General features: G+C 35.7%; 1 protein-coding gene across 3 annotated transcripts in view; it reads left to right on the top strand.

The window, feature by feature from the left end:
• LOC117117060 (DENN domain-containing protein 2A-like) overlaps window positions 1-11,571 on the top strand; it is a 45,068-nt gene that overhangs the window by 30,002 nt on the left and 3,495 nt on the right. For all 3 annotated transcript variants that reach the window (XM_033261243.1, XM_033261245.1, XM_033261244.1), the window contains 6 exons: window positions 3,500-3,586; window positions 5,103-5,209; window positions 6,011-6,188; window positions 6,731-6,893; window positions 7,515-7,757; window positions 9,871-9,972. In XM_033261243.1, the coding sequence (XP_033117134.1) occupies window positions 3,500-3,586; window positions 5,103-5,209; window positions 6,011-6,188; window positions 6,731-6,893; window positions 7,515-7,757; window positions 9,871-9,972 (880 nt within the window). The remainder of the gene's footprint in view (window positions 1-3,499; window positions 3,587-5,102; window positions 5,210-6,010; window positions 6,189-6,730; window positions 6,894-7,514; window positions 7,758-9,870; window positions 9,973-11,571) is intronic.

Raw genomic sequence — 11,571 nt, forward strand, 5'->3', positions numbered from 1 at the left:
ACCAAGGTCTTGTTTACTCATTGTGAAGGCCGTTTAGGCAGCATGCAGGCAATTAGCAATCAATCATCCAACCCACCAGTGACCGTTTCTTCTAAGGGGAAGAATTTCGTCATGCATGCAGCTAGACTGCGAACAGGAGGCCCGTCGACAAGAACACCCCCGACAGGAAAGACCATAAGCACAAGTAAACAGATTTCATAGGGTAGACAATCCCATGAAAATGCCTACTGTTTAAACATTATTTAAGTGATGCTGTCTCTTATACACATCTCGTAATGAATAAGCCTACAATCTAGGCTACAACAATTAATACTCTCTTAACATATTCCTACATTTTCAATAAAATAAGTTATAATCGGGAGCGCATGTTTAGGTGTGGTGTGATGTCAAAAAGTGCATTGGCAGTCCGTAACGAACAGAAGCAACTACTGAATTTCCCGCAAATATATTTTACTGGGAATTGTTCTTCTTGTCTATACCACAGTATAATTAAAAAGAAAATACAAATTGTGTTCACACCTAAAAATCGGGAAAATTACGATGCATAACAAACAAAAATAATAAGATTGAACTGAAGCGCCTACCCCTGGCATCCCAAGACCGAACCATTGTGTGCCCGGTGAAGTTTATTATAATAGTATTTAAACATGTGTATTATAACGGTTAGCGCACGTGTTTGAATATTAATATAATATTTAAACATGTTTATTATAATAATAATAATAACGGTTAATACACATGTTTAAATGTGGTAATGTTAGGCATCTGTATTTATAGTTATAATACAAAATGAATACCCTGCCGCAAAATGGACGGTTCTAAGTCGCCCACTACTCAAGCACATGGGCTTCTCGTTCGTTTGTGACTCCGTGCACTGGCCGTGAGAGCGAGTAATCGTCTGTAGATTGTATGCAACGAAGATACAGAATATCAGTTATAAAATCAATTTAGCATTTGATTTTAATACATGACGAGTTATTCTCTGTTCCTAAATTCTGTCAACCAAATATTCATCGCTCGATTCGGATGCCCTATAAAATAGAGATTTACTACTCTCTGAGCCTAGATTGAAATACATCAGCTGTAAGCTGTAGAATAGCCCCTGGATAGCCGGGAATGTGAGTAAACATTGCTGTTGTACGCCACATGATCATAAAATAAATAGAATAAAGGCTAGAAAGAATCGTATTCTTATATTTATTTAGGCCAGCATAAACACCAATACACCATGTCATTTTCAATACATATGTGTATTGAAAATGACCAAAATTACCATCTTTGTTTTTTGAGAACTAATAAAATATTTTGCATATTATGCATCTTTCTGGCTAGTATTCTCCCAATCGCAAAATTCGTGAAAAAAGTAAAGTAAATCCACAGACGTACAGCTACTGTCTTTTTTCATTATGGTCGGATTTTGGTTTAAAACATTTTATGTTTTAAATAATAACATTAGATTCAGAAATTGTGTATACTTTCTGAAATTTGACCATGATTGGAGCAGTACTGGCTGAACTGTGTCCATTTTCTCCTACTACCAAGGTCTTGTTTACTCATTGTGAAGGCCGTTTAGGCAGCATGCAGGCAATTAGCAATCAATCATCCAACCCACCAGTGACTGTTTCTTCTAAGGGCCCGTTTACGAACTTTCGAAAACCGGATAACTCAAGCCTGAGGTGATAATTAATCATTCCTCAACTAGCTATAATTACTAAAACATCTGGACTTTCCGGGCTTATCCTTTCCGGATAAGTTTGGAGGGTCGGAGGCTGCCTTGGGCGCAATAGCCCACAGCATGGTGTCATCTGACCTTACTTTTATGAGAAATCTATTCAGATTAAGCCTTGAGTCCGCAATTTCTTTTCATCAATGTCTTCGTCCAGTGACATCGCTAGAGTAGTCCTCATTTTATAAATTATATTATCCAATGTTTAAGCAGAAATATTAAGTTTATTTTTACAACGATATACCCATATATACAATGGCTACAACTGAACAGAGTGGGTGGACTGACGAAGCAACCCAAACGTTAATTAGCATATGGGGAACGACATCCATACAAGATGGTTTTGATGGAACCCGATGGAACAACGCCGTTTATAATGGGTTATAACTTTACGCACGCACAGATAGAATACCAAATGCAAGAAACTGTGCAAAAAAATACACCCAGGAAAAGGACCCCAACAGGAAGTCAGGAAACCCCCCCCCACACCCCAACAGAATGGCCGTATTTTGCGATGATTTTTGGCGATAGACCCATTTCTTGTCCACCACACACTGTTGACACGTCGTTGGCGGTTCTGAACACCAGTGGAACTAATAGTACACGTAGTAGTAAGTCCGTAGGCTATTTTTTTCCCTTTGTTTTTTTTTTTTTTTTGTAATTTTCCCAGTTGGCTAGGCTCTAGTTTCTAACGCCTGGGTTTTTTAGAATTGGTTGGAGTACAAGCGTAGGCAAGGCGAGGTAATTCGTTGTTGAATTGCCTTGTTGGGCTGAGGAAGGCTAAGCGGTGAAGTGTTCGTTTTGTTAAAAGGCCTATACCTTACTGTCCGTATCCGAATAACTTGGGGTTCGTAAACGAGCGATCTAATGACCTACCCTCTGGGCATTATGTCATTTTTGACTTATCCGGTTTCGTTGAAAGTTCGTAAACACAACCTAAGGGGAAGAATTTCGTCATGAAGTACTTTTCCTAGTGACACAAGCTGAGTTCACAGAGGGTTCAAACCCTCAGTGTAAAGATCGGAAGAGCCCAACATTAGGATACCAATGGAGATAGCTATTTAACCTTTTCTGCTATCTAGAAAATGTTTAGCTCCTTGTTTTTTAAATGTCTAATGAGTTTTTCAATATTGTTTTTACTTTATGTAAGAGATTATGTAGTTTAAGTGATTTTTGTAGAAGATTAAGTGATTTTCCAATTCAAATTAAATAAATTATCAAGTACTGTATATGGCCAGCTCACACAAATTTTTGTGCAATAATCTTTCATTCATTTATTTAACTTTAATAATGAGATACATCTTTCAGAAAAGTAGACAACAATGTCAAAGCTATTATGGTGGGTTTGTCGTGCTATACTTGATTATTAGCAAGCCAGAGCTGTGCTCTATTTAATCTTATACAGTTACTGTTGTCTTGATGACAGAACCTATTACACATAGTTCCTGAGAAATCCAAAACATGAAGACATTCCGCCCCAATAAATACAATCCCTGGGAATTTATATTGGCAATCCAAAATGCTATTATTCAGCAGCCATGTGTATAGTAACAATTTATCAGTTAATTCATTCAGTCAACCATCCAGAATTTTTATTGCATATAACATGTACACTGGGCCAATGGCCTGACGATAAATCCAAAAAAATTATGTAGTTATATTGAAGCAAAGTGTCTTGCCAAAGACATGTGTTCGAAGTTAGCTTTTTAGAAAATAATTATCCAATTTAGTCCATATTTAGATTTTGTCAATAATTATTTACATTTTTTTCAGGGTACCGCAGTGGAGCTTAGGGTACCTACTTACACAGGAACAGAAGAACACAGTCTGAGACGTCCTCTAGACTCCAGGCTAGAACAGGTACAAGCTTTTACTTCTTGTCTTTAGTAAAACCATGGAGGTAAATTCTGTACAAAAATAGAGATCCTAAAGAGGATTTTTAACTACTCCCACCCTTTTTCAATTTTAAGCCACCAGCTTGCACAAGTCATGTCCATGGTTTGGTTGTGGAAAAATGTTGTGAAAATGTATAATAATGTGTAATTTGTAAAACGTATTTCGGGAATATATTGTAGAGTATTCCTTACAAGCGGTTGTATCAATCACTGATATTGCCACTTCCCACAGTACACCTTGACCACATTGATAGGAAGTCAGAACAATATTTATTCAGCTTTCGCCATGAGGGCCAAGGATATGCCAATCAGTGAACTAAATCACTTTTCAAATTGGCAATCCCATCACAAGGCTACAGAGGCTGTATGGGCCAGTGCACCAGGGTACATCTCAAAAGATGTACTGGGTTCTTTAAAGTGCACATGAGAATTTATGTACCCTGGGCCTACGGTTTCAAATTCAAATTCAAATTCAAATTTATTGTCCAAAAAGGAAATTACATTGAGAAAAAGTCATTGCTCAAGAATTACACAATTACAGTATAAAAAAAAAACAAAAAAAAACAAAAAAACATCAATATAAAAATACAGAATTATAAAGTTTATAAATACATGCAAATTAACACATTAGAAATATCAAATAAGATACATTATATACAATAAAATTTACATTGTAGAAAGATTAGGATGTTAATTACATTAAATTGATTGTACAAAGAACCCAAAAAAACTGTTATTAAAAATTGCAATATAAAAATATAATATAGTATAAAAATAACTAGTCAATGTTAAATTGTATTATTGTGTAAAATGGGCGTTGCTCAAATTAAAATGGGACCATTCAATTGCCAACTGCTACAGTTTTTTGTTGCTAATGTTGTTATAGTTTCTGATGGAATGAGGAATAAAAGAGTTATGATATCTCTTGGTTTTACACAAAATAGACCTCAACCTTTTTCCTAAAGGCAACCAATTGTTATATGAGGACAGAGAGTGTGTATTGTCAGCCATTATGCTCTTGGTCTTATCAGTCATTACTACATCTTCTAAGCAAATGCTTTCTTTAATTATTTTGTTAGCTTGATTAACTATTCTTTGTAGCTTTTGTGAATCTACTTTCCTTAGACTATTGAACCAGATGCTGCATCCAAAAATAATGACACTTTCAACTATAGACTTATAGAAGAGCTTGAGTATGGTATTGTCAACCCGAAAAGACTTCTTATCTGATAGTCCTTATCTGAGAAGACTTCTTCCACAACTGGAACTAGGAGCGAGGCGGCCGCGAACCCGTGCTGTTATTGTTGGCTATGGTTACGGTGCCCCTGCCTTAACTGCTAGGCCATTTGACTCCCTCGAATCATCAATTAGGCTTAACCACCACTACCCCTCTCCACCTTCATTGTCAAGGGATTTCAAAACTAACTTCTTCGTTGAATGATCAAACAAAACAAATCTGATTTAAATATTCAATTTTGCAGGTGGATTTTGAATTCCTGCGATCAAACCTTGACCACCACATGTTCATTCAGATGTTCGCTTCTCTTCTGATGGAACGTCGCATCATAATGTGTTCTGGTGACTTAGAGTAAGAATTTTGAATACTTTAAATTCATTGTGTATTTTTATTATCTTGACATTCTTATGGAATTGTTGGTCAAGCAATTTTTAATCATTCAGAATTTTTGATATTTGAACACTGTGAATTTCATTTAACAGCAACAGTTTGTATCGTTAAGATCTGAATCCCCAATGTTTTTTATCATTCTAGACAATAGCATAGCTTTTTTATACAGTATATATTTTGCCTCATATCTGTACCACTTCACTATACCTGATGAAGCGAGTATAGATTGCTGGCGAAAGCTTGTGTGAATAAATACTACTTGTACTATACCGTAAAACCTTGAATTGAAGCCCAGTGGGCTTAATCTCAAGATGAAGACATTTCGAATTGAAGCCCCTCTTTAGTTTGCAAAATTAGCCTTGAAAAGCCCAGGGGCTTCTTTTCAAGAAAGCATAGGCTTCTTTTCAAGATAGTACAGTACATACACTGTACATGAATTTCAGAAAACAAAATAAATTAAGTACAAGCTTAGTTTATACAGTAATTTAGGTGATTTAATGCCAGTTAAATACACTCCATGATACAGATTGATGTTACAGTGGCCTTATTTGTTGTTTTATAGTACAAATTCACAAAATTTACAGCATTCATTTTGAAAAGAAGCCCCCCCTCTTTACTTCGCAAAAGTAGCCTCGAAAAGAAGCCTGTCCAAAGTTTGCAAAAAAAGGGAACAGCACAGGGCTTCATTCAGAGGTTTTACGGTATTAGGACCCATCCCAAAATTTGATGAAAGATAATTTTTTTTATTCCTGTACTCAACAGGATTCTTTCGCAGTGCTCCCAGGCTGCTGCTGCCTTGCTTTATCCATTCTCCTGGCAACACGTCTACATCCCAATTCTACCGGAGAAGCTGATTGACATGGTGTGTTCTCCGACTCCGTACATTATTGGAATGCTTTCCATCGGCATTCCGAAACTGGACGATCTTCCTTTAGATGAGGTTAGTACGAGAGGAAATGTGCTTGTGGCACTGCCTATCCTAAATCCCAATTATTTTTTTCTAATTGTCATAATCATCAATCGTCATAATCATCATCATCAATCGTCATAATCATCATCATCAATCGTCATAATCATCATCATCATCAATCGTCATAATCATCATCATAATCATATCATTGTTGTTTATCATCATCACCACCATCATCATCATCGTCATCATTTTTTTTTCAAATTCAAATTCTTTTATGTATTCTCCACAACACATAATTACTACAACCATAATTACTAAAATTACAATTATTATCACCATTATTACTATCATTATGATCATCATAATCACTATACAGATATCTTCAATATAGATTGTTCTTTTACTTAGCTGAATGAATATCATCATCATTATCATCATCACCATCATCATCATCATTATCATCAGCATAATCATCATCATCACTATACAAGTATCTTTAATGTATTTGCTGTTTTACATTGTAATTATGTTATATTCTTTAATTCTCCTTTTTTATACAATTTACTTAGGTTCTAGTGATAGATCTTGATTCAAGGGACTTTCACTATGTCATCGGTGATGAATGGAGTATAATTCCAAAGAAACTGTATAATGCTTTGCTCCGCGCATTAACAATAGTTAGCCAGTCTGCAAGTAGTCATGACAGTCCGGAAGCATTGGATCCTTACGATGGTAAGTTATTTGCAAAAACGTTTTCATGTTTTTATAACCCAGCCAGTGGTGGCGTCAGAGATTCCCTGACGAGAGGCTCAAGCAGTGGTGTGGTGCCTGCAGAAATTTGCCGACAGGGAGTCTGACATATCCGATAAGGGGGTCCGAACCAATGGGCCGACTAGAGATTCGGTCAGGGTCGTAGAATTAAAATCCTTGTTAGATTTCGCAGGGAGAGATTTTAGACTACAAAATTAGGGATTGGCAATCAAAATAATGTTATTTAGATGGGAAAATTATTATTTTTGCCTGGGGCATTGGACGACAAGGGTTCCATGCCTTTCCAACTAGGAAGATTCCCTCTGCCTCTGCTGGTGCCGCAACTGGGCTCAAGGTTACTTGAAGAGGGTTTAAAGTGCCGGAAAAAGGATGCATGCATGCCTGGCGAGAGGTATAAATTTCCTGACAGGAGGTTCACATCAACCTCAACCCAACTATATTCATAGATGCCTGAAAATGGCACTTGGACTGTAAAAATAATTTTTTCTTCAGCATGGGAATCAGGAATAATACCTCTCACCCAACTGTTCAGCATAAAGAAACCAACTTGCTGTAGATTACCACATAAATTTGTATTTTTAGATGCTGAGACAGTGAACGCGGCCATATCTGAAGTATTCATCCGATTCTTTGTGGAAACGTGCGGACATTATCTAAACTACATGCTGCCGAAACCTGATGGCACATACAAATTTGATCGGGATGGATTTCTGAAGGCCATGCCGTCAAAGAGTATTCGCAAGTTCTTGGAGGTGTTCACGGAATCTCAAATGTTTTCGCTCTTTATTCAAGAGAAGGAGATGTGTGATGAAGGACTTCCACAAGGTAAGCATATCACTGTTCAACATGCATTAAAGTTATACTTCAACTCAAAATGATAAGCAAAAGCAACATCATCTTGGCCAGCACTGGGTCACTTTTATTTCAAAAAAGGCATGTTTTACCTTGTGACTAAGTTTATAATTTGTGAATATTTTCCTGCCTCTATGCCCATTGCTTTCACCGTATTAAGAGCGATTATAATAATAAGAGGGACGTTTTGGCTTAATCTAAAAATATCTACATAACTTGTAACTGATTAGATTTGCATTTTTATAATGTATAACTTCACAATGTGTAATTTTTGTATTCAAATATTTTTGTGATGTTTTTTGTAATTTATATTTCAATAATAATAATAATAATAATAATAAGTAATAATGTAATAATGGTCGTTCATATAGTGCTTTTTCCTCGCGGTTGTATTTTGCACATAGGAACCTCAAATCTGCTCATAATAGAAGTTATTTACAGACTTTTTTTACTTTGATTAAATAATAACAATAAAAATCTTCAGGAAGTTACCATCCGTCTCTGCTCTGGCTCAGTCCGAGAGCCCTACTTACAGTAGGTGACCAGGCAAAGGAATGAGAAACACATTTGCCCTGCCATAGACGACCGGATGATCAAAGGCAGTGACCGAGGCGGCGGCTCCTTGAAGATAATGCTGACTATTAGAAAAGAATAATACAGAGCCAATCATTTAAACTATAGTTAAACAGCATTTTTGTTGTTTCTAAGTATTTTATACATGAACATTTGGAAACATGTTGGAAATATTTTATTTTATAATTTTTCATGGGACAATAAGGCTGATTTTTCATGTATAATGTTCACAATTTTCCATCTCACTGTTTTAAATAATGTTAATAAATGGTACCTGTACTAATAATGAAAATGATAATAATAGTGCCTTTAGAGGGAAGCAATGCAGATAAAATGCAAAAATGCACAGCAAGGGGTTGGAACTCAGACCCCAAGGTTTGGAAACCAATTCGTAATCATGAGCTAAGCCACTACATGTCGTAAGAAATACGATAAGAGCACCTTGTTTGACCTAACAAATTTATTTGAAACAAGTGCATTTTAAAGCTCATGATAGCTTAAGCTAAATTTACACTAGATATGATAATGACAAAACAAATACACGATAAAAATGCACTCAGTGTTGAAGAATATAGTTAAACAGCATTTTTGTTGTTTCTAAGTATTTTATACATGAACATTTCTAAAAATTAAATTAATAAAAAATAAAAAGAATTTAAAAGAAGCACAATTGTCAATTCTTATTGAGTTACAGGTCAACAAAATCATTTTCAATGATTTACAAATATTTGACAACAAAAATTCCTTAATTTATTAGAGTATATGCAAAACCTATTGGAGGATAGTGGTGTTCAAACATTTGTTAATTGGCAAGAACAATTTTCTTGGGCTAATTTCCAGTTGAAAGCTATTAATACATATAAATATACCAAAAAAAACCTGATACTTTGGACAAAACATTGCTTAACTTAAATTTCAGTATTTGATTTGTATTAGCCTCATATTTCCTGAAACTTTGATGGATTCTTGGCCTGTGAATAAACCTTTGTTTAGGTATTTCAGCATTGAAGCCAATACTGGACCAAAACAACCCATCTATTGGCCAACATCCAAGGCATAACTTAGCAGTCCGAGATAAAGCCCCATCGAATGAGTTGAAATATTCAATAGTGTACAACAGAACTTTCATTTTTAATTGAAAGTTACGAATGTATATTGTCCAGTCACTGTTTATTTAAAACAGTTATCCTTTGTCTTGGTCAAAATTAATCCTTTGCAAATTTGGCTTTAGCCTCGTATTTCCTGGAACTTTTATTTACTATTGGCCTGTGAATGAACTTTTGTTAGGTATTTCAGAGTTAAAAGCCAAAATACTGGACCCACAGCAACCCATTTGTTGGCCAACATCCAAGGAATAAATTTAATACCAGATATAGCACAATGGAATGGGTTGAATTGTGTAACAGTTAGAAACCACACTGTTATTGCAAGCTACAAACGTAAGTTTCATAAAACTGCTTAAGAATTGACCAAGGATAAATGTAATAATAGATCTGCATGCTTGGTCTTCCAGGTCTTTTTGAAAAGAAGATACGGGAATATGAAGCGGAAACAAAGAACCATGCAAGATTTGGAAATAAGGTTAAGAACATTGGAAAGTTCATCAAAGATTCAGGTAAATAACAGAAGATCGTCATCATCATCATCATCATCACCATCATTATTATCATCATCATCATCATAATCTGAATCATCATCTGAATCATTATCATTGCCATTATCTGGAACATCATCATCATCTGAATCATTTGTCATTCGTGCATCTTCTTCAGTCACCATTTTTAAAGCTTGAGTAAAGACTTGCCTTTGTTTTTTTTAACCGTATTATACATCACTGTTTTATTTCCATGCCAGTGAGTTTTTATTAGCTTTATTATGATAGGAGGCGCCTGAGTCCGAGATGGCTGAGACTCAACATGTGCTGACCAGGGTTTAATTAGATCAATTCCTGGTTAGCGACGAGGGCGTAGTATTCCCATACTGCAGTTTGGGTGCTGGTTTGGCTTGGAACTTTCATCTTTATTTTTTTATTTCATATTTCCAAACATATCTACACTTGTGCTTACAGCGCATAGAAATGTTGTATTTTGTGCTATATAAATTTAAAACCAATAACCATTAACTATAACCGTTGTTATTATCTGAATTATCATTAATATTATTATTATATCATATTGTCATCTGAGTCATTATTATCTTTATTCTCACCAATATTTTATTTTCATCATCATAACATTTTATTAGTATCATCATCATCATCATCTTAACATTTCATCAGTATGATCACCTTTATCATCATCATCATTATATTGGGTGAGTTGATTGGCCGAGCGGTTAAGTCAGGGGCACTGTAACCTTCAGGTATAATATCAGCGCTGGTTCGAACAGCTCACTCGCCAATAGTTCCAGTGGTAAAACAAGTCTTCTCGGATAAGGACTTTAAACCGTAGGCCCAGTGTACGCATTTGGATCGTGTGCACTTTAAAAGAGAACTAGCAAAATGATTTTTTGTCCTACAGGAGATTTTTGATATGCCATTAATAATAGAACCAACCTTAAAATCGTTTTTTGTTAATTGGTTATTAAGTTATAGGCCATTATATACGATTTTACCGTGACGTCACTGGCGAAAAAAGTAACAAAAGATCGTGTAAATAGCGCCGCGTAGGGTATCTGCCGCATGCGATCTTTGCGTGCATGCTGTAACCATGGTTGTTGTAACTTGCATATCAAGTCATAGGCCTATAACTGCATCAGCGGTTGTCAACAGAAGAATTACAGCTATGGTTACAGCATGCACGCAAAGATCGTACGCGGCAGATACCCTACGCTGTTTTATTTACACGATCTTTTGTTACCTTTTTCGCCAGTGACGTCAGGATTAAATTGTATTCAATGGCCTATAACTCCAAAAGAAATTGCCAAAAAGCGATTTTAAGGTTGATTATATTATTAATGGCATATCAAAATTCCCCTCTAGAACTAAAAATCAGTTTGCTAGTTCTCTTTTAAACATTAACTGGAATTCTGTTTGCAATTTTCGGGGAAGCTAAGATATATATCCTTCAGAGGAAACTTTTCGTTACCCCAAAAACTGGTGGCAGCCTAGTTGTCCTATTGTTGGTGTAGCCTATCCCTTTTTTTGTTACAATGTTCTCTCAACTCCGTGACATCAAGCATCAAGGGCGCTACATGTCTTAGCTTCATCCAGATT

This window comes from Anneissia japonica, unplaced genomic scaffold, assembly GCF_011630105.1.
Source record: "Anneissia japonica isolate Jap-2015-1 unplaced genomic scaffold, ASM1163010v1 scaffold288094_len592898_cov174, whole genome shotgun sequence".
NCBI lineage: Eukaryota > Metazoa > Echinodermata > Crinoidea > Comatulida > Comatulidae > Anneissia > Anneissia japonica.